The 24,949-nt window shown below is 39.1% G+C and overlaps 1 protein-coding gene and 1 non-coding gene across 2 annotated transcripts; one reads left to right on the forward strand and one right to left on the reverse strand.

Moving 5' to 3' along the window:
* Positions 1-4,074: 4,074 nt before the first annotated feature.
* On the reverse strand, positions 4,075-4,181 carry LOC141680797 (small nucleolar RNA R71). Its single transcript, XR_012558419.1, has one exon. It is a non-coding gene; the product is annotated as a small nucleolar RNA R71 (small nucleolar RNA).
* Positions 4,182-23,417: 19,236 nt separating this feature from the next.
* Positions 23,418-23,741, forward strand: LOC141706009 (uncharacterized). The gene has a single exon (XM_074508858.1). The coding sequence runs from the start codon at positions 23,418-23,420 to the stop codon at positions 23,739-23,741; it is 324 nt and encodes a 107-aa protein (XP_074364959.1).
* The last annotated feature ends 1,208 nt before the right edge of the window (positions 23,742-24,949 follow it).

Genomic DNA, 24,949 nt, shown 5'->3' on the forward strand with positions numbered 1-24,949 from the left:
ATAGAACTTATTTGAAAATGATTGGATGCAGCACAAAACGGGCAACACAAATATGCAGATCAAGCAAGAAAGGATATGGACTACCAGGAAGGAGAGCACGTGTCACTCAAAATATCGTCATGGAAAGGATTGACCAGATTTGGCAACAAGGGTAAATTAGAGCCACGATACGTCGGACCGTTTGAAATTTTGAAGAAAGTAGGAAAAGTTTCATACGAATTAGCTTTACCGTCTCATATGCAACATATTCATAATATGTTTCACGTGTCGATGCTTAAACGATATAATCCTGATTCTAGGCATGTAATCGAGTATGAACCGGTAGATATCCAACCTGATTTGTCTTTTATAGAATGGTCGATAAAAATTTTAGATCAGCGAGAGAAAGTGTTGAGAAATAAGTCTGTATATTTAGTGCAAGTTTTGTGGAAAAACCCTATGGTTGAAGAATCAACTTGGGAACTTGAGAGTGAAATGTTAGAGAAATAATATCAATTATTTTCATAGTAAGATTCTGAGGATAGAATCCTATTAAGGGGGAAGGAGGTAACGTATGGGAAAATTACGTCTGTATTATATCATATTTATATTAAATTATGTGTGTTAATATGTCATTTATGTGAAATTATCTGTCAAACCCTAATAGCTATGTGTTATGTGCATTCTGTGTTGTTCCGGTATTTTTAAGATATTTTTAAGGTATTTTATTTTGCATTCGTAGCTTTTATTTTAAACGTTTTATGACCCGAACCATGATTTTAAAGCTGGTATTTCAAATAAAATAATGGGCCTTATTTTTCATCAAACGTCTTTTACCATCGCATTATTCTGAACATCTAGGCATTTTATAAATTTTCTCATTTTGCGAAAAATGACTTTTCCGGGCCCCATTGGGTGTTAAAAACCCCACAAAAATCACATTTTTATTTTTATAAAATTATAGGACTTTTATTTATACCATTTCTTTGTATTTTTGCATTATTCACAATTTTTGGGAAATTTTGGCATATATATTGCATATATAAAATATTTATAAATTAAATTTTAATACTCAAAAATTATAAAATTAGGGGCTTATTAATTTTAAAAAGTGTAGAATTAGGGCCTTAATTTTAATTAGGAGTATTAATTTTACTACTATAAATAGCCTAATTATTATTAATTAATTAATTAAAAATCAGAAAAATTCATAAATTTCCCCAAATTTCCAGAATTAGGGTTCTTGAGTTCGTGGATTCAAGCAGCGATTTCATAGTGATTCTGTGCACCAAATCTTTCATCTGAGTACTCAAAACGATCCTATTGATCTCTATTTTCTATTCGTATAATCAATTTCATGTTTCAGTGTGTGATTCTCAATTCAATTTTTTAGGGTTTATGTGGGATTTAGGGGTTTTTAATTTAAGAATCGTTTGGTTGTTTTGATGGTTCCAGTAGTTTTATATCAAGTTAAGGAATGATTTTGTGTGTTCAATTGATTCATATAACCCCTAGAGGTAGTAATTCGAGTTCTTGGTGTTTATTAATTTTTGATTTCGTTTCTGTTATTTTATAAACGTTTTTGATTGTTGTTGATGATTGGAAGTGATTCTGGAACACGAGAGCGTTATTTTAAGATATTAATCATAATTTTTCGTATTCAAAATCGGTATTTCGAGATTTGGCCGGAAAATTGTTGAGTTGGCCGGAGAATCGGATAGAGGTATTGATAGGATTAGATAATGATACGGGTGAATTGCTGGTTGAATTTTGAATGATATGGAGGGTTGAATCGATTCGAATGACCTCGTTTTGATGCCGAATCGAAATCACCGGAGTTTCACCAGGTTTTGCCTGGTTTAGCCAGAGAAGACGACGGAGCAACCGTGGGCTGCAGAGGATTTGACGGTGATGTAGCAGAGAAGGAGTAGAAAGAGTTGCAGTTAGAAACGTCCTGAAATTGTTACGTTTTGACCGTGTTTTCTGCTCTCCGGAAAAGCTCGTCGGCGCCGGTTTCTGGGTAGCCACGACGGCTGTTCTTCGTCGACCCGGTTGTTAACCCGAAAAACAACCCGGGTTTGATCCTGAAAACCCCGAATCCAATCCCTATTTCATGTTTCTGATTAATTTAGTATTTAATTATATTTTATAAAATCAAAAATTAGTTTTATTAATTCTAAAAATCAAATAAAAATTAGTTTTAAATCCTGAAAATTATTATAATTAATTTCTAAAATTATTTTATTAATTTAGAAATTCGAATTTAATTATTTCCCCTATTCTACTTTCAAAATAGTGATATTTCTTCAGATTTTTATTACGCTTGCACTCTTTTGATTCTCATGTTCATATTTCATTTTGATTCTTGATTTCTCCTTTTCATTTGAATCCATTGTTCATATTCCAATTGTTACTCACAAATATTGATGTATTCGGGTGATTAGAATATGTCAAAGCATACCGATTGTTCCGGTTGTTATTCCATGGACTGGATAATAATGCTTTGGGGATTAAGTTTACTTAATTCTAAGGACCGGGACATAACCGGATCCTTGAGATGGGCCGTAGTGCCTGGGTGCCCGATTGGATCTATATAGTGGGATATAGATCTGCACTGTATCCTGGCTGATCAGCAGGGTATAGATGCGAATTTGTGTCCAGTTTAGTTCATTTATACTCGCCAGTAATGGCCTTCTTTCTATTATCGCGGGGATATATCTTTGCAGATATACCCAGGTTACCGTTTCACTTAAACTGCTTAAACACTAATTATATTTTGCGGACTTGTTGAGCAATTTTTGGCTCACCCTTTTTTGTTGTTATTCACCTTATTGCTTTCAGTTAAGAAGGAATATGAAAGCCATAAGGACTCGAGTGGTAAAGAAGCGGGTCAAGCCTCGGGATCCTCTCATACCAAACTGTTGATCCCAATCTAGGAAGAAAGCTTTGAGTTCCCCGAACTGGTGTAGTGTAGATAGTTAGTGTGTGTGTGTTTGAATAAAAGATGAACTTAGTTTAAAACTCGTTAGACAATGGTTTATAATAAAGAGAGTTTGTAAGATTTTGAATTTGGGTTGTAATAAAGTAGTTAGTGGTTCTTATTTTCATACTTCTACCCAAAAGATCCTGGTTAGTGTTAAAGGGGTTTAGATTTATTTCTTTATTATTTGTTAATCACATTGTACAGGTTTGGTGATTAGCTAGTAACCCCCAGACTTATACCCCGGGTCTAGAGGGTGTTACAAGTTTAGTTAAAACAATCTCAATTTGTTAATCGTCTTAGCATTGGATAATAATCATATCATTGTTATATAGGTGCATATTCTTAAATTAACCAAAGAGTCTATGTGGGAACGAATTTGATCTTAATCCTATACTACTTGCGAACGCGTATACTTGCATGTATTTTAGTGCGTGTTTAGCGACTAACAAGTTTTTGGCACCGCTGTCGGGGACTGCAGTGTTAATTTTTAGTTTATGTATTTGTCATCAGTGGTCGTTAAAGTTCTTTGACTCGGACATTGTTACTTACATATTTTCCTGTCTTATTTCAGGTACTCTAGCGAGTGTGTATACATATGCGTTCTCGGTCTCGTAAGAGAAATCTGGATCAAGCCGAGGAAGAAGCTATAGTGGTTTGAAGGGAAGTTGTTGAGGACGAAGAGAAGGTAGAAGAAGAAAAGAAAGTCGAGGAACCAGTTTTAGTTGAGATGGGAGATCAAGCAGGAAATCCTAAGGCTTTGATGGATTATTCTCAGCCTAAGATCAATGATATTCAGTCAAGCATCATCAGACCAGCCGTCTCGGTTAACACTTTTGAGATCAAGTCAAGCACGATTCAGATGATACTCAGTTCAGTTTGGGGGTTCTCTTACAGAATACCCCAACATGCACATCAGGGATTTTATCGAGATCTGCGACACTTTCAAGTTCAATGGTGTGACTGAAGATGCTATCAAGCTGCGACTCTTCCCATTCTCTCTGAGGGATAAAGCAAAGTGCTGGTTACATTCTCTACCACCAGGGTCTATCACTACTTGGGAAGATCTTGCTCAAAAGTTTCTCACTAAATTCTTTCCTATGGTGAAGACTGCTGCAATCAGGAATGATCTTACTCAGTTTGTTCAGCAAACTGGAGAATCTCTGTGTGAGGCTTGGGATCGATATAAGGAGATGCTAAGGAAGTGCCCACACCATAGCATGCCTGATTGGATGATTATAAACTGTTTCTACAATGGATTGGGTGCTACTTCTAGACCTATGCTCGATGCAGCATCAGGAGGAGCCTTGTGGGCTAAGAGCTACAATGAAGCTTATGAATTGATTGAACTAATGGATACTAATGGATACCAGAATCCTTCCCAGAGACTCTGACTCAGCGAAAAGTAGCAAGAATTCTGGAGTTGGATGCAGCAACTGCTATAGCTGCCCAACTTAAGGCTTTAACAATGAAAGTGGACACTTTGGCTAATTATGGAGTTAATTAAATCACTAGTGTCTGTGAGCTTTGTGCTGGTGCCCATGAGACTTATCAGTGTGCTATTTCTAGTGAATCAGCTCAGTTTGTGAGTAACTTTCAGCGATCGCAATAACCTGTGCCAGCCACCTATCATCCTAACAATCGCAATCATCCTAATTTCAGCTGGAGCAACGCTCAGGATGCGGTTCAACAACCTTATCAGTAGCACCCCAGCTAAGCAGTACAACCCCCCTGGTTTTCAGCAACCGCAATATGCACCAAGACAACAACTTCAGCTGCAACAAGCTAATGAAAAATTTGAATTAGAGAAGTTGAAGCTTATGTGTAAAAGCCAAGTTGTTTATATCAAGACCTTGGAAAATCAAATTGGACAAATTGTCAATGCCTTGCTAAATCGTCAACCTGGTACACTACCTAGTGACACTGAAGTACCAGGAAAGAGGGAAGCTAAGGAGCAGGTGAAGGCCATCACTTTGAGGTCTGGGAAGGTTGCAAATCCAGAATGAACTCAAGTTTTGAATAAAGAAGTTGGGGCTAAAGAAGAAGTAGAGCAGCAGGAAGCAAAAGTGGAACCAAGGAAGACTACTGTTGAGCACACTCCTCCTGAGAGTAATACAGGGGAGAAACATACCTATCCTCCACCGCCTTTTCCTAAGCGGCTGCAGAAGAAAAAGCTGGATAAGCAGTTTGAGAAGTTTTTGGAGGTGTTCAAGAAACTTCATATCAACATACCTTTTACTGAGGCTCTTGAGCAGATGCCTAGTTACGTAAAGTTTATGAAAGGTATTCTATCTCGAAAAGTGAAGCTTGATAACTTAGAGACTGTTGCTCTTATGGAGGATTACAGTGCAGTGCTGCAATAGAATTTGCCTCCAAAGCTTAAAGATCCAGGAAGCTTCACTATTCCATGTACTATTGGAAAAGTGTCTTTCGATAGATGCTTATTTGACTTGGGAGCTAGCATTAATCTGATGCCTTTGTCAATCTTCAAGCAGTTGGACTTGTCTTATCCAAAGCCTACCTATATGACTTTACAGTTGGCCGATCGTTCTATTACATATCCGCGAGGTATTGTGGAGGACGTCTTGGTCAAGGTTGATAAACTCATCTTCCCTGTTGATTTTATAATTCTTGATTTTAAGGAGGATAAGAATATTCCCATAATCTTGGGGAGGCCTTTCTTGGCGACTGGCCGTACCTTGATAGATGTGCAGAAGGGTGAGCTTACAATGCGAGTGCTGGATCACGATGTAACTTTAATATGTTCAATGCTATGAAATTTCCTACGGAAAATGAAGAGTGCTTAAAAGTGGAGTTGGTCGATTCTGTGGTGACATCGAAACTTGATCAATTGCTAAGGTCTGATGCCTTAGAGAAGGCCTTGTTGGGAAATTCTGATAGTGAAGATAACGAAGGTGAAGAGCAATTGTAATATCTGAATACTTCTCCCTGGAAGAGGAAGATTGATATGCCTTTTGAATCTCTTGGAATGGAGGAATTGAACAAAGCTCCTAAACGCCTCAAGCCATCTATTGAGGAAGCTCCTACTCTTGAGCTTAAGCCTTTACCTGAACATTTGAGGTATGCTTTTTTAGGTGATGCGTATACTCTGCCTGTGATTATTGCATCTGACCTTTCAGGTAGCGACGAGGAGAAGCTCTTGAGGATTCTAAGAGAGTTCAAATCGGCAATTGGTTGGACCATAGAAGATAATAAGGGAATCAGCCCTTCTTATTGCATGCATAAAATTCTGCTAGAGGAAGGTAGCAAGCCTATGGTTGAGCAGCAAAGAAGACTTAATCCTATCATAAAGGAAGTAGTGAAGAAGGAAATTCTTAAGTGGCTGGATGCAGGGATTATCTATCCCATTTCTGTCAGCTCTTGGGTGAGCCCAATTCAGTGTGTACCGAAGAAATGAGGTATCACAGTTGTTGCTAATGAGAAGAATGAGCTCATTCCTACTCGAACAGTCATGGGATGGAGAGTTTGTATGGACTACAAGAAGTTGAACAAGGCCATTAGGAAGGATCACTTCCCTCTGCCTTTCATTGACCAGATGCTCGACAGGTTGGCTGGTCACGAGTACAACTGTCTTCTGGATGGCTATTCGGGTTATAATCAGATTTGTATCACTCCAGAGGATCAGGAGAAGAATACCTTCACTTGTCCATTTGGTACTTTCTCCTTCAGACGAGTTTATTTTGGTCTGTGTGGTCCACCAGCCACATTTCGGATATGCATGATGGCCATCTTTTCTGATATTATTGGCCAGAATGTGGATGTGTTCATGGATGACTTCTCTGTATTTGGCGATTCTTCTGATGAATGCTTGCAGAATCTTGGAAATGTTCTCAAGAGGTGTGTTGAGACCAATCTGGTTCTCAATTGGGAGAAATGTCACTTTATGGTGTGACAAGGCATTATCCTTGGGCACAAGGTTTCTAGTAAAGGTCTTGAGGTGGACAAAGCCAAGGTGAGGGTCATTGAAAATCTTCCTCCACCTATTTCTGTTAAGGGAATTTACAGTTTTCTTGGTCATGCCGGATTTTATAGACATTTCATCAAGGACTTCTCTAAGATTTCAAAGCCATTATGCAGTTTGCTAGAGAAAGATGTCCTTTTCAAGTTTGATGATGAGTGCCTTACCGCTTTTAAGACGTTGAAGAAGAGTTTAATCACGACACATGTCATAACTGCACCTGACTGGAATGAACCTTTTGAGATGATGTGCGATGCAAGTGGCTATGCAGTTGGAGCAGTTCTTGGGCAGAGAAAGAATAATATATTTCATGTGGTCTACTACGCTAGTAAGACCTTGAATGGTGCTCAACTGAATTATACTACTATGGAGAAAGAACTTTTGGCTATTGTATATGGTTTTGAGAAATTTCGATCTTATCTACTTGGGACTAAAGTGACAGTTTTCACTGATCACACTGTAATTTGTTATCTCGTCTCAAAGAAGGACTCGAAGCCTAGATTGATTAGATGGGTTCTTTTGCTTCAATAATTTGAATTAGAGATCAAGGACAGAATACTGAAAATCAAGTCGCTGATCATCTATCTCGTTTAGAAAACCCTAGTGCTACTTCGCTGGACAAGACATTAATCAATGAGTCTTTTCCCGATGAGCAGCTATTTGGAGTGCAAGAGGAAGAACTGTGGTTTGCAGACATTGTGAACTACCTTGTGAGTAATATCATGCCTCCCGATTTACCATATGCTCTAAAAAAGAAGTTTATGCATGAAGTGAAGTGGTATATATGAGATGAGCCATTTCTTTTTCGACAAGGAGTTGACCAAATCATCAGGATATGTATTCCTTACAGCGAAACGGGGGGATCTTGCAAGATTGCCACTCTACGGCTTATGGAGGACATTATGGTAGAGAAAAGACAGCAACTCGTATTCTTCAAGCAGGTTTTCTTTGGCCAGCCTTGTTTAAAGATGCTCATCAGTATGTTTTGAAATATGATCGATGTCAACATATGGGTAATATGTCTAAGAGGGATGAGATGCCTCTTAATGTGCTTCTTGAGGTTGAAGTCTTCGATATTTGGGGAATTGGCTTCATGGGGCCATTTGTCTCATCTTGTAACAATCAGTACATCTTGCTGGCGGTTTATTATTTGTCGAATGGGTTGAAGTTAAGGCATTGCCAACGAACGATGCGAAGGTGGTCCTTAATTTTCTTCACAACAGATATTCACAAGGTTTGGAACTCCAAGAGTCATAATTAGTGATGAGGGGTCGTATTTTTGCAATTACAAGTTCACTGCTATGATGCAAAGGTATAATGTGAATCATCGCATTGATACGACTTATCATCCTCAGACAAATGGTCAAGCTGAGGTATCTAATAGAGAGATCAAGCGTATTTTATAGAAAGTTGTGTGTCCATCAAGGAAGGATTGGTATTTGAAGCTTGATGAAGTTGTTTGGGCATATAGAACAGAATACAAGACTCAATTGGGAATGTCTCATTTTCAGTTGGTTTATGGTAAGGGGTGTCATCTGCCTGTGGAGCTCGAACATAAGGCATATTGGGCTTTGAAGAAGTTGAATCTTGACTTGGATGCAGCTGAAAAGAAGATGATACTTCAATTGAATGAACTCGACGAGTTTCGAATTCAAGCTTATGAGAACATCAAAATGTATAAGGAGAAAGTCAAGAGGTGGCACGATAGGGGTCTAGTGCTCAAATCATTTGTGCCGAGATAACAAGTTCTTTTTTTAACTCCCGTCTCCGTCTTTTTCCTGGAAAGTTGAAGTCAAGATGGTCAGGGCCCTTCATAATCAAAACTATGTTTCCACATGGAGCGGTGGAGATTTTTGAGAATGATTCGGGCCAAGCATTCAAGGTAATTGGTCAGAGATTGAAGCATAATTATGGTGACACGAAAAACCACGAGGTGGTTAGTACCGTTTTATTGTCCATTTGATCTTAAGATTCTACGTCGAGCTAACGACGTAAAACAAGCGCTTCTTGGGAGGTAACCCAAGTTTGTTGTACATTAGTAGGTAGAGGAAGCAAGAAGAAAGGAGAAAAACACAAAAAAAATCAAAAATAAAATAAAATTCAGGGCCAACTTCAGAAGCTGAGCGCGGTCGCGCTGTTTTTCCAGAAACCAAGCACACTCGTGCTAATCTAGCGCGTGGTTTCGCCGATTCGACAAAAGGTGAGCGCGCCCGCACTGGTCTAGCGCGCGGCCGCGCCGGGGTCCCGACTTAGAAAAAATAAAAACAGCATTTTGTGAAGAGAAAATCGGGATTTTTGCTACAAAATCAATTTCTAACCGAATTTTACTCTTCCACATCACAAATTTCCCTCTTCAAATCAAACCCATTATTCCCATGATTCCCATAATCAATTCACACTTCTATTCCATATCTAATTCTCTTCTCACCACCTATATATACATACACTTATACACAAACTTCTCCACCACATGTCAAATTCTCAAACATAAAACTCTCTCAAACACTTAGCTTTTATTCTCTCTTATTCAATCCCAATGGCACCAAGAGACAAAGAACTCAAGTAAGCAGCAGCACCACCGATTCTTTGAGTGCGGGTGGTGTGAGGCCGGGGTTTTCTACTCCCGAGGCTGAAGCGGAGTACACGAGGCTTCTCTCAAAGCCTATAGCGAATGAGCGATGGTTTTTCCATCAGGGAAGGATGGTAAGTTATTGAAGATGATTCTGGAGATGGGCTGGGTTCCTTTTTGTGAGGCTCCCGCTGCTGTGCCCATGAGTGTTGTTTGAGAGTTTTATGCTAACGCGAAGGCGGAGAAGAATGGTTTCACAGTGGTTAGGGGATGACTGTGGAGTATAGTGCTGATGCGACTCCAACTCCAAACTATTGACTGAACTAGATTCTGATTCTGTTTATGATGTTAAAGTATCAAGAGGCTAATATCTTTTGGTCCGGGTCGCTAGGTCAGAAAAGCGAGAACTCTAAAATATGCCCAAGTAGGATTTGAACCTACGACCAGTTAGTTAAGAATTTCTTAGAATTCATTATTTAAAATAAGCCTTGCATCCGAAACCAATAAATGATCGGAGGGTGATTGAGCAGCCCGCGAGGAATCCCGGTCAGGACACTTGGAATGATAAGACTCCAGAGGACTTCAACTTGGATCTGATCGTTGCTACACTGTGTGTGCTTGAGACTCACTAGAAGTTCAAGAGGGGCACAACTGGTTACTCCACATTCCCTGCATCGTGCATGAACAGGTTTGCACGTGCATGGAACTCTTTAATCTGTGCTAACATCATGCCATCATCACATGTGCATGAGATTATGGTGGAGCGTGCTCGTCTGTTGTGGGGTATTCTTTAGGGTGATTATATTGATTTGGGGATGGTGATATATCAGGGGATTTTGAGATTTTTGCGAGGAGGTACTACGGGTTCGATACCCTATATGTCCATTGTGATGAAGTTGTGCGTGGCAGTTGGTATTCATTGGCCCGCACATGAGCAGCTGTAGCTTCCCAGTGCTCCTATCGATAGTTCTACGATGTAGAGCATGGTTGAGTGGTATGACGGCAACCCCGATCCTATGGGGCTTGGTTATTCTTATGGTCATCTGCCAGGAGGACGTCCAACTCCTCAGTCATATGCTGGTGGTATGCAGCAGGCTAGCAAGGCAGCTTGGAGAGCTGAGTTGGGTGCGAAAGCTGGACCGTCGCAGCAGGAGCAGGAGGAAGCAGGGGCAGAGGTTGGAGCTGGTTTGAGCACAGAGCTGAGTTGGGTGCGGAAGCTGGACCGTCGCAGCAGGAGCAGGAGGAAGCAGGGGCAGAGGTTAGAGCTGGTTTGAGCATGACACAGTATAGGCATCTAGCGAGGAGGATGTATGCGATGCATAACATCCATAGCAGGTTTGCACGTGATCTCACCCAGGCACTTGGGACTGCATTCAGAGCCACAGGTTTTGACATCCGGTGGTCAGTATTTGGTGAGGACTCCGTGTATCCACCTCCAAACATGCCTAACACTCCACCCGTTGAGGGTAATGATCCTGATTCAGAGTAGGTATACCTGATTCCTATTACCTTCACTGAGGAAAGTGAATATTTTAAGTTTGGGGGTAGTAGTTGAAGGAATATGTTTTGTGTGAGTCGCATATAGTTGCATATTCATGATAGTTTAGTGCATATAGTTGCATATTTTGCCATGTTTTTTTATTTTTGGTAGTTTTTATGATAGTTGTCCATGTAGTTTCATGCATTTGTATTATAACATGATCCCTTAGATGATTTTTCCGATTGACTTGTGATATTGATGCTAGTGTAGTGATGTCGTATTTAGTGATGTTAAGTATTATTGAATTGATTTGCATGCTAGAGACAATTGTAATTCACTAAGTCTTATGGATTGCTTGAGTGCTAGATCATGGTCATGGTTTATTTGTTTGTCAAGGTTTAATCACTTGTTTATATTTAGAATTTAGGATATTCTCTTAATAATAAATTAACATGGATATTTTAAAAAATTTGAGAAAATTGGATTTCATTTCTAGTTGTGTGGTTAGGTGTCAAATAGCTAGTAGCCGACTCATAGTTATATGAGTAGTCTAGGGTTGGAGCGAAACACACTCATTCAGAAATTGTTAAAAACAAGAAAGAAAAAATATTTAAGTGTTATGTATAATTGATCACGAGTGGGCTCTTTAGTACTCGAGTTATTAAGTTCTTAGGGGACTTTGTGCCTAGTAACGTGAGGCTTTTATAGTCTGGGATCTGTTAACCTAACGCTCGCTACATGGATACTATTGTATAAGTCTTTTGTGGACCTCACGCATTGCACGGTCAAATAAGCATATTTGTGTTGTTTTTTTGTGAATAAAAGCGTGAATCCATGTAAAACTTCGATATAAGAATTGAAGTATTATAAGTTATTTTGAGTTTAGCTTTTATTTTATTTATAAACTTACAGAATCCATGTAATGAGTTATGATTATTGATCTAGTTGTGATAGTATATCTGTAAGCATGTGCACACACGCACGTCTCTGGTTTATAGATCGATTTGTATGGTTTGATTGATCTTTATTCGAATAACTGCATTTGTTGAGATGTTGCTTGTTGCTTGGTTTAGTTATTCTATGGGGATCGTTGCATTCATTTAGTTGCATTCAAGCATTTTTATTTCTTGTTCTTTGAGTCTATTTATGCTTGAGGACAAGCATCGATTCAAGTTTGGGATTATGTTGAGTGGCATTTATGACACTTTATTACGCTCCGTAAAGCTTTGAATTGGTGTATTTGTACTCAAGTTATTGGTTTTTTAATGTATTTTCTAGTGTTTTTGCATTTTCAGGCATTCTCCAGGTAATCAGGTAAATTGGCATTGTTTTGGTGCTAATTTGGTGTGAGGAAGGTGTTGGAATAAAAGCTCATGTAAAGCCAGCTCAAATCAGCAAGGAAAAATGAAGAAGTCAAAATTTTAGCCAGCGCCCTCGCTGTAATAGCGCGCGGCCACGCCGAAAGTCCAGAAGCCTCGCGCCCGCGCTGTTGAAGCGCGCGGCCGCACCGGGTCGAGAAAAGAAATCCTGATTCTATTGGGCTTTCGATCCAAAAGACTTCTACTCTACATGGGGCTGCTATATATACATAAATAAGCTCATTTTTTATAAGGAGACATACCAGAGCATAAGGAGAAGGCGTAAGAAGACCGTTTTAGCACAATTCAACCAAGGCGAAGAAGATCTAGTTTTAACTTGTGATTCTTTGTTTAAGTTGTAACGTTGGATGCTAGTTTTCTTATTCTTGAACCTATACTCTTGATTCGTACTTTATTTATTATTCGTTTATAAAGACTACATTTATTATACTATACTTTCATCGGAACCCACGTTGATGATGAGTCTGATCATGGGCTGATCGTTATCGTGGAGTTCTAACGGATTTATTTATGGATTTCTTTAGTTGAATTGTTTCAATGCCTTAGTGTGTGGTGATTGTATGATAACCTAGTATTGGTTGTGCTTATTCGTCTTATGAGTGTCGTGAACTTATAAGATAGCGTGTTAATTCTTAATGAAGCGAAAGTGAATTTAAGGGTTTAGAACTTGCCATGCTAGTATAGGTTCATGTGTTATTGTTATGCATGATTCGTAGGTAATTTTAACCATCTTACTTGCCCTATGTAATCTCGATAGATAACTTGTGCATTAAACCGTTATGTTGTTAAATTTTATAGACATATAGGGTCTCAATATAATTGGTGTCTATTTAGCTTCTATCTCTTTTGTGGATGTCTGGTAGTATGGTATTCGTACAACGAAAGTTGGCATTTATCAGTTTAGTGTTATTTGATTAGTGTCATTACCATTACATGCTAAGATTAAGAACAAAAAGTCTATTGAATGAAGTATCTAATGAAGTTAGAATCCCATGTTTGTCATATACATTAATTCAACCATTCTTATTCTCTTAGTTATAATTGTTAGCTTAAGTTTAGTTAAAACAATCTCAATTTATTAATCGTCTTAGCATTGGATAATAACCATATCATTTTTGCATAGATGCATATTCTTAAATTAACTAAAGAGTCTCTGTGGGAACGAATTTGATCTAAATATTATACTACTTGCAAATGCATATACTTGCGTGTATTTTAGCGCGTGTTTAATGACTAACATTATCTCAACAAACAAAATAAATAGGGCTCACGTACTTTGCAATTCAGTTCGGTAATTATTTTCAAAAATACGTATAACCGTCGTTACTGAAAACAAGGTCATCAAACTCTTTTTACAAAATATTTCACCACGATACGAAAATAATTTTCGTAAAATATTTATAAATATATATTACATATTCAATTGGTATTCTCGATAATTACAGTATACGTTCCCGAATTTCTGAAATTAATTTCTCATAAATCAGACAGTGTTTCCTCTATTTATTGGTCTACCAATCGATATCATATCGACATGCTCAATAACAATCAACAATCCAAATCAACCACAATTCACAACCCCATCATTAATTACGATTCTAATATTTACAAACAACTAACTCAAATTCCGAAAACAATTTACAAGATATTATTTTATAATTTTTGTAGGACTCAGTTAATACATCACGTTCCACCGTTAACTCATCGAAATTCATCGTTGACGGCGACAAAATTCGTTGGTGCCCGATTAATTCGGCTTTCTAAAAGAACTTCACCGATAAATAATAATCTCCCGCACGCAATGAATTTATTTCACGAATACTAATCAAATATTTCTTGCTGAAATAACCAATCCAAATCTGAAAAAACCGAACCAAAGCAACTAATATATAGGACAATACTCACGCGCACACACGCAACACATACCAGCCGCCTCACCGGAAAGAAACCGGTGGCAACCGGAAAACCAAAACACATACCACATCAAAAATACCCACTACTGCAAAAGCATATATACACACACATATATATGCATGTATATATGTGCATCAATCAAATAGAACAGAATTAAAACCAGGGATAATTGCCGCAAATCAAAATGGCGTCCGGAGGAAACTCACCAGATGGGGAAAATGGGGGATCAACAAGAAGGTGAGTGGAAGAGATTAAGATAGAGAGAGATTATGAGAAAGAAGAGATGAGACAGAGAGAGGTGCGAGAGAGATAATTGAGAGAAAGAGAGGCCGGTGGAGGGGAAGAACAGGGGAGGTGGTTTTGGGTGTATTTGGTATTTTATTTTTATTTTTTCTATCCTTCTCATGCATCTTCCACGTTTCAATAGCCTCACAGGAATGCAACACATATCAGAATAATTGACACGTACCCCCTGTACAGCTCGGTTCTGTTCCACTTTACATTTTAACGAACAATTTTGCGGGTAAATAAAACTCAAAATATTCCAAAAATAGTTTTAAATTTCTCAAAATAATTAAAAACCAATAAAATAAAATTTTCATAATTTTTAAAACATTTTTGAATTGTGCATCAGACCCGCATTTTGCGATTTAACAAACACATGTGCGGGTAAATATAACCCAATTTTTTTCGAAATAATTTTAAAATCTCGAAATATTCAAATACTAATGAAATATAAGTTTCATAATTTTGAAATATTTTTGGAATAAATCTTGAACCCGCAGTTAAGTACAATCACAAAATCATTTAGGGATAAATAATTGACAAAATATTATTTTCTAAATTTTATAAATTCCTATAAATAATTATTTAAATTACAAGGCCATGAAAATAATTTTAAAGATAATTTTAATACTTATGAAAATTAATTTTTAATAAAATTAATTTTTAAAGCAAAAACATAAAATAAAACTGCTCAAAAATTAATAAGATAAATAATTCTCGAACACAACTGAGTCAAACCTCACGTAATCACACATTCCTCAATAGAAGCTTCATGCTTCCATTTAAGTTCCATATTAAATCATAAATATTCTCACTTTTCCATTTTCGTTATATATACCAAAAATTGATATCTTTATCGGACACATCTTCACTTTATTCATTTAATCGTATCAACACATACGGGGCACTTAATGAAGTACTCACATGATTACCCATAAAAGTCATAAATTACTCATTTCTCTTTTAATTCTCATAAATTATCATTTTTCAATTTCTTGCTCGCTAACTCCAAATCAATAATAATTAGTAGCACACCATACGAAAATATAAAATAATATATATATATATATTTATTTATTTATTTTCTAATACCCATTCATATATAATATTCGAGAATACAAATCGCGAAATCCCTGGATATTATTACAAATACATAAACAAATGCTATATTTCATAGTAGTAAATTCTATATTAATATATTTATAATAAATATTTAACTAAAAATTATTTTCCTAGTACAAGTAGAAACTCGATAAATTAATATTCGATAAATGAATAAACTCATCAAATGTATATTTTTCCAATCCCAACTTAATAGAGACAGTGTATTTTTTAGCTCGATAAATGAATAACCTCATTTAATGAATTAAATATTTCGGTTCAAAGGGTATTTATTTATCGAGATTTAACTGTATATCGTAGTAAATTCTATATTAATGTATTTTTAATAAATAGTTTCAAATAATTGTTTTGTATAGAAATAAACATTAATCCATTCAATCTCATTTTTAGTTTATGTAATTTATTATTCTATTGAAGCATTAAAAATTTTAAGAACAAATAATTTATAATTTTGCAATAATGTAGCATTAAAAAATTTCGAAAAAAAGTTACACAAAATTAAATATTTTGTTTGACTCCTAACAAGACTGAGATAGGATTTTTGTTATACGAACAAACACAAAAAAGCTAAAATTAAAGAAAAAAATATAGTTTCATATCAACTTATTTTTAATTGACATTATATTTTTAATATGTAAACACTAAAAGTAGATATAATTAAGAAAAAATTATTATGTCATCATAATAAAGTAGCGCCATTTCTCATTTAGAATATTCGGATAATGTTAACTTTCGGAGAAATTAATATTTTATCTACATACAATCTATTTTAATTTATTTTTAAAATCTATGTAACTAATTCTACTTATACTTAAATTAAGCACTTGTTCAAAATATTCATATAAATATACACATAATTTCTTGAAAATGTACCCCACCGGAACGTACGTCCATGTTTAATAGCACACATGTTCAGTCCCAAGACTTGTTTATGGCCCACCTAATGTGTTCAGGCCTAGCATGTTGAGTCCCAAGACTTGTTTATGGCCCACCTAATGTGTTCAGGCCTAGCTGAGTAGAGAGATTTTATATTATGTGATAGGGTATAAGCAACCTGGCTAGGGCCTAACCCAGATCTAGGGTGAGGCAGACTCAGCTGATGGACCAAGACCCCCCTCATCCAGCGCAGTCAAGTGGATAGACCCAGGCTCGGTGCCAACCTAGGACCTGGATCATCTCCCATCTAGGATCCAACCCAGGACCTGGATCATTTACCAACCAGGATCCAGCCCAGAACCAGGATCACCCAGCTAGAGTGGACCCGAGGGGGGTCCCTACAAACACATGCACACCCCGTAACCCGCCAATAAGGGGTACGCGGGCACGTGACGGTGAGAGTTATCAACAACTAACATCTCAGACAAGCATGGCGCGTGTCAGCGTACCGTTGGGGCATCCTAAAGGTGGTCCTTACCTAGACACGTGTATGCAATCTACCCAAGTCCGGCGTCCTACGCCTCTAACAACGAACGGCCCCGATCTAAAGGTACAAACCCCTAAACCCTCCCTTTGGGCTATATATACCCCCAAAGATGAAGGGTTTAGGGGTTAGACACATTTTTACACACACTCTCTCTTATACACAAACATGTACACACATAGCCACCCCTTGTCCTATCTATATTCATCTTTCTCAACCAAGCTCTTACTCTCACGCCGGAGGTACCACGGAGTCAAAACCCCCCTCCGGTGTTATTTTACAGACGCCCCACTGCAGCTACACATCATCCTCACCAAGAAGGTCCATGCACGGCGTCGGAAGGAGCCGCCCCGCTCACCGGAGTTATCATTTGGCGCTCAAAGGAGGGGGCTCCATCCTTGGGACTCGGTGCCTCTGGATTCACCTTCATCAGCAAACTCTTAAGAGAGTCCCCTTCTTAAACCTGTAAGAATACAAGCAACCATACCCTCTCTTGAATATGAATGTTGTTAATTTAAGCCACATTTGTATGAGCTCATTACTTTAGGCCATGTTTGTGTGAGCCCGGTTTCGTTTGTTAGTTTTGATTGTTTTGAAACCCATATCTACTTTAGTTTGCATACTGTCTTTGTGCTCTAGATCCTGCTATTCTTGTTCGATAATATTGTTAGCAAAACCCAGAAAGTTTGTTTGGTGTTATTCTGGAATTTTTTTGCTTTTTTCAAAAAAAGCAACCTTAGATCCACATTTTTAGCCTCAAATCTTGGTCAGTTGTTGTTTGTACACTTGTGATAATGGCAAGAGCGGGAAAGAGTACGGTTGGTAGGCCTTTCGCTAGTACCCAGGTCCAGGATCAGGACCACTCTCAGGCCCAAGAACCTGGGGGCAACCGAGAGACCCTCCAGGAGCAACCATTGAAACAGCATACCCCGGTCCTGAAAAGGATAGTAACACCCCGGGATGCCAGAAATGTCATTGAGCTGAATCAGTATAAGTATACCAATATTTCACTGGCAAAGGAGCATACGGCCAATTTAACAAGCAACGAACTGGATGAAGTAATCAGGCTCTACAGAGATGAGCAAGCCCGGGCTCAGATAGAATATGAGCAAGAGGATGATCAAGAAGAGTCCGGAGACTCTCAACAATCTAGGAGATCTGTCTTCAACCGAATCGGAGGAAAGGGGAAGAAAAATCAGAAAGAGTAAAGTAAGAAAGAGTCATAAGTAACCAAAAAAGAAGAGGTTGGAAGAGATAAGAGAGCAGATAAGAAGAGAAGAAGAAGCAAAGCTTGAGCTGAAAATTCAAAAAAGAATACAGTTGGAAGAGAAGAGGCTCCTAGCTAAAGCCAAGAGCAAGAGGACACGGAGGGAGCCCACCCCCGAGGTCATTTCTGATGATGATGAGGAGGGGAAGAAGGACTTGAAAGATATGATCTATGAATTTCAAATAAAAATGGAGAAGGACTCTGGAATGGAGATTGGGGAAACCCTAACACCCTTTAGCCATTCTTTAGAGGCAATTTCCCTGCAGAGAAACCTCAAACATTACAACTTTGTTTTTTTGATGGATTGGGGGATCCAGAAGAACACTTGAATTATTTTGAGCAAATTGCACAAATATACTACTACAACGACTTAAAAAAGTCCAGGTTCTTCGCCTCGACTCTCAAGGGGGGCTCAAAGATGGTTTAGCGGGATCCCCTCCAGAAGCATCCAGAGCTGGAAAGACTTTCACGGGACCTTCCTCGAGAGGTTCCGAGCAAACAAGACACATGAACTTCATATGTGCCATCTTGAAACCATACGCCAGTATAACAACGAAACTCTCTCTCCCTATATGAGGCGCTTCCAGGAGGCAATAAACAAAATCGCAAACTTAGACGAGCGGGAGGCACTAAGCATATTTTGAAGGAACCTGGATCCAGAACACAATGAAAGGTATATTATAGAGCTGATCAACAAGGAGCCATAGAGCCTAGATGCTGCCTATTCTATGGAAGCCAGATTCATCAAAGAAACATATGTGCTCCAAGCTATGAGGATGACCTGGTACGGGGGATCCAGGAGCAAGAACTCTGATGACCGACCGAAAGGGAGTTACCATCAGGACAAGAAGTTCAAGAAAAGCCAACAAGCCCAGTAGACCAATGTGGTACAGAGCACTCCAATATTTTAAAGACTAGGTCCTAAGACAGAATCTAAAAGCAATCCCGGGCCAACCAGGCAAAGCCAGGGAGCCTAGGCAGGAACCAAAATGGACCCCACTGAACAGGACCAGGGAGGAAATACTAAAGAAGATCAAAGGCAATCCATTATATTATCCACCAAAGCCCATGTAGACTCCCCCCAAAAAGTCGGCCTTATAATAGGCAATACGATTATCATAAAATGCATGGGCACAAAGCTGAGAATTGTCTGTCTCTCAAATACTTCATCATAGATCAAGTCAAGAAGGTAACCTAAATCAGTATGTCTCCCATGATACAAATCAGAAAGAAAAAAGACCAAGGAGAGGAAAGAATATAGTGAATATGGTCCTAGGAGGTTCTCACTCGCCTCCTCGGAGCCTGGGCTCAGGAGATGAAGTAATCTTTATCCAATCCTACCCGGAGATGGTAATTTCATTCAGCAGTAAGGATTATGAAGGGGTCAACCCTAATCACAATGAATCTTTGGTAGTAACACTTGACATTTTTGATAATATGGTGAGGAGAATGTTGCTAGACAATGGCTCTTCAGTAAATATACTCTTAAGGAATACTGTGGACCGGATGAATCTAGGGAGCGTGCGCTCAAATGAATGCCGAGAGGACCCACTATATGGGTTCGGGAATAACTTGGTCCCAAATTAGGGAACCTTATATTTTCCGGTCATATTCGGATCAGCTCCAAACCAAGTAACCAATGTGATAAAATTCTATGTGATCAACACCCCTTCATCCTACAATGGCATAATTGGCCGCTCGTCTCTAACCAAGATACAAGCAATCGCCTCCATATCACACCTGAAAATCGAATTCCCAACTCCAATGGGGATAGGAGAAGTTAAGGGAGACTATGAGGTCGCTGAAAGATGCTATAGCCAGGCCCTGGTCATGGCCGAAACTCACCAAGACAATAAGAGAAATGCCACAGTCCTTCGCAAACAACAAAGTATTAAGAAACATAGCCCCCACTCAAGGGATGATGCAAGAAAATAAGTCCAGGTTATAGAATCCAACCCAGATCCAAAAGCAACCAGGCCAGGCTCGCAAGACCAAGACAGCAACCAAGTCACAATAAAGAATAAATTGTACCCAGGCCCCGGCCAGGGCAATCCTACTATGCAAGCAACCAACCATGAAACAAGTGAAGTAATGGAAAGCAACCAACAAGAGATGACAGCCCAGGGTCAAATCTATATGCAGAAGAATACAGAAGCCTGGATCCAGCAATTGGTATCAAACCAGGATCAAGCCAAGATCGAAGCTGCAGTAATAACAGAAACAATCATAATTGATGAAAGCGATCCTTCCAAGAAGATAAAGATAAGATCTGGACTCAGAAATATCTTCAAAGAAGACCTGGTGTCATTGCTCCGAAAGTACGCCTATATATTTGCATGGAGCCCAAGAGACATGTCTAGGCTGGATGAATCTGTAGTATTGCATAGCCTGGATTTCAACCCAGAGAGGAAACCAGTTAAATAAAAGAGAAGAAATTTTGCTCCAGAGAGGCAGAAAGTAACAGACGAAGAAGTTGAAAAGCTACCCAAATCTTGGACCATATGCGAAGTTAAGTACCCGAAATGGTTGGCCAATGTGGTTATGGTAAAGAAGGAAAATGGGAAATGGCGAATGTGTGTGGACTACACGGACTTGAACAGTGCATGCCCGAAGGACCCCTACCCCCTGTCAAATATTGATCAATTGATTGACGCCACATCCGGGCACGTCATGCTATATTTCATAGATGCCTTCTCGGGGTACAACCAGATCAAGATGAACCCAAAAGACATCCAGAAGACAGCATTCATCACCCACAGGGCAGTCTATGCCTACGTTATGCTGCCTTTCAGATTGACGAATGCAGGCTCAACCTACCAGATAGCAATGAATAAAACTTCAAAACCCAGCATGGAAGGAACCTGGAATCCTATGTTGATGATATGATCGCAAAGTCCACAAGCATCCTAGGTCACATAGAAGATCTGAAAGAATGTTTTGAAAATTTAAGGAAATACTCACTAAAGCTGAATCCGGAAAAATGCATATTTGGAGTGGGGGCAGGAAAATTTCTAGGATTCATGATCAGCAACCGGGGAATTGAAGCCAACCCAGAGAAGATAAAAGTGATCCAGGAAATTAAGCTGATGTTCAGAAACTAGTAGGGTCACTGGCAGCACTTAGAAGGTTCATCTCAAAGCTAGCTGAGAGATGCCTACCTTTCTTTGACCTATTGAAAGGAGCAACCAACAAGAGGGAAGTCAATTGAAACCCGGAATGCCAAAGCGCATTTGAAGAAATTAAAAGGTACCTCTCCCAGCCACCAATCTTAACCAAATCTCAACCCGGGGAGCCCCTATTCCTCTACCTATCAGCAGGGGCCCTGGCAGTTGGAGAAGCACTAATCAGGGAAGAGAATGGTAAACAGAAACCAATTTACTATGTAAGCCAAGTACTAAAAGATGCGGAGTCCCGATACCCAAGGCTAGAAAAGTTTGCTTTTGCCTTAGTCACGGCATCCAGAAAGCTTAGACATTACTTCCAAGGAAGGGAGATCTGGATTGTGACTAATCAACCCTTAAGAAAGATAATACACAAGCCAGACGTCTCAAGAAGGCTGGTAAACCGGGCAGTTGAGCTAAGTCAATTCAACTTGAGTTTTATTCCAAGAACGGCAATCAAAGCCCAGGAACTGACCGACTTCATCATAGAGTGCAACTTCCCGAAAGATGAGCCTAGCCCCATGAGCATTGACCCTGAGAGCAGCAGTAATAATAACTCGGGATCCTGGGCTCTCAAAGTCGATGAATCCTCAATAAATGAAAGGTCTGGAGCAGGGCTCATTCTAAGAGCCCAGATGGCTTTACCGTTCAAACTACCATCTCCTTTGGCTTTTCAGCAACAAACAACCAGGCAGAGTATGAAGCCCTGATAGCAGGATTGAAGCTAGCAAAGACTCTCAGGATCCAGGACCTTAACATCTATAGCGACTCCCAGATCATAGTAAAGCAAACAAACGGCGAGTACATAGTCAAGGATCAAGTTTTAGCCAAGTACCAGGCTCTGGTCCAAAGCTACCTCACCTTAATACCGTGAAGTCAAGTCCAACAAATATGTCGAGAAGAGAATTCAGAGGCTGATACCTTGTCCAAAACTGGTTTAAAATTCATCATACCTAGGTTACTCTGTTTACTTTGAAGAATTACAAAAGCCAAGTATAGAATATGAAGAGGTCATGGAGATAGACAACAACCCGAATTGGATGACTCCTTTCATCAACTCCCTGGAAAAGGGAGAACTCCCAGAACACAAAGGAAAGGCTCTAAGATTGAAAGAAAAGGCAGTAAAGTTCTTCCTCGAAGAAAGAGTCCTCTATCACCAGGCCTTCTCATAACCTATCCTGAAATGCATCCACCCAGCGGAAGCAGAATATTGTTTAATGGAAGTACATGAAGGGATATGCAGAGATCATATATCAGCGAAGGCCTTGGCTCACAAAATAATAAGGTAGGGTTACTACTGGCCAACAATTCACAAATATGCAAGCAACTTTGTGAAAAAGTGCAAGCAATGCCAGGTGTTCAGCAATGTATCCAGGATAAGCCCAGTCCTACCCTCATTAGTCCTATCTCCAATCCCCTTCTTTTTTTGGGGTATAGATATCATGGAACCCTCCCCCGGGCCAGAGGGGACCTAAGATACCTACTAGTCTCAATCGACTATATGACTAAGTGCGTGGAAGCAAAGGCAATGAGAAGCATAAACCAGCAGGATTGCATTAAGTTCATGGACAATATCTTGATGAGGTTCGGAATCCCAAGAGTCTTGGTCTCATATAATGGGCCACAGTTTGTCGGATCAGAGATTGAATCCTACTTCCAAGAGCGGGGTATCAAGCATAGAAAATCATTAGTAGCCTACCCTCAAGGCAATGGACAAGTGGAAGTAACATATCAGATCCTCCTCCGGGGCATAGAGAAGAGGCTTAGAGAAAGTAAAACCAAGTGGCCAGAAGAATTTCCAAATATCCTATGGGCCTACAGGACAAGTCCACGGACAAGCACAGGCAAAACGCCTTTCAAGCAAGCTTACTGAACTGAAGCAATGATACCCATCGAGGTAGGATCCCCCTCTCACCGAGCAATCAACTTTGATGAAATAGCCAATAAGGAGGGGCTCAGAACAAATATTGAGCTCACTGATGAGGTCCGGGATCGGGCGATAGCAAGAATGGAAAAGTATAAGGAGAAAATTATGGAACACTTCAGCAAGAAATCCAGGGTCAAGAACTTTCAAGTTGGAGACCTGGTACTTCGAGACACAGAAGCCTCGGATCCCACCAATACTGGAAAGCTGATGCCCAAGTGGGAGGGACCTTATAAAATCAAAGAAGTACTAAGGCCTGGGACCTACAAGTTGATGAACTAGATGAATCTGAGATCCCGAACACCTGGCATGGACTCAGGCTTAGAAAATTCTATCAGTAGAAAAATCAACCAAAAGCAACCAAAAAACTTGTAGCCCATGGTAAGCAACCAATTTATGATCTAATATTTTGTATGAAGAAAATTTTAAATCAATGAAAAGAATTTTCTTTTCCCAACCAATTCTTATTATAACAATTACTGCAAACAAAGCATACTTCAATCTGGATAAGAAATTACACCCGGATTGAAAGCAAATATTAAAAGCAAACATCAATCCGGATAGGGTACCCAAACCCGGATTGAAAGCAACTACTTTGTACTTAAAAAAATTTTAAGTACTAAAAGCAAAACAAAGCAAACACCAATCCAGCTATGTTATCATATCTGAATTAAAAGAAAATATTAAAAGCAAACATCAATCTGGATAGGGTACCCATACCCGGATTGAAAGCAACTACCTGATTGAAAGCAAATATTAAAAGCAAACATCAATCCGGATAGGGTACCCGAACCCGGATTAAAAGCAACTACTTTGTACTTAGAAAATTTTTTAAGTACTAAAAGCAAAACAAACCAAACACCAATCTAGATATGCTGTCATACCCGGATTGGAAGCCAACAATAAAAGCAAATTTCAACCCGGATAGGTATCCAAATCCGGGTTACAAGCAACCACAATGTACTTGGATCATTTTCTAGATACATAAAAATAGCACAAAGCAAAAATTATACAAACCAGGAAAGGGTTCATACTCGGATCCACACCGACTATAAACCCATTCCAGGTTGGGAGGCAGCAACCATCTACTTAGAACATTCCCTAAGTGCTAAGTAAGCCAAAAAGCAAACAAGACCGGAAATAGTACATCACCCAAATCTAAATTACTATTTGTACTTGGAATATTTTCTAAGCGCCAGCCATCATTCCGGTTAGCATCTATTCCGGGACCCAAACACGCCCCTCATCCCAGATATCAACTCACATCCGGGCCGGGGGTCTTTTATTTGATGCTTTGGATATTCCCCAAGTGCTAAACAAGCGAGAAAATAAACAGGCTCGGGTAGGCTTTATTACCCGGATCAAAAGCACAAATGAGCTACTTGGAATACTTTCTAAACAAGAGAATTAGCCAAGCAACTAGCAAATTTAAAAAGTTAATCCGGATTGGTCACCAATCCGGGAAAATCCAAATATTACAAATTGTTCAG

The sequence above is a fragment of the Apium graveolens genome, chromosome 1 (assembly GCF_009905375.1).
Source record: "Apium graveolens cultivar Ventura chromosome 1, ASM990537v1, whole genome shotgun sequence".
Taxonomy (NCBI): Eukaryota; Viridiplantae; Streptophyta; class Magnoliopsida; order Apiales; family Apiaceae; genus Apium; species Apium graveolens.

Coding starts and splice junctions, on each gene's coding strand:
- LOC141706009 (XM_074508858.1), top strand. CDS start 23,418: ATGATACCCATCGAGGTAGGATCCCCCTCTCACCGAGCAATCAACTTT.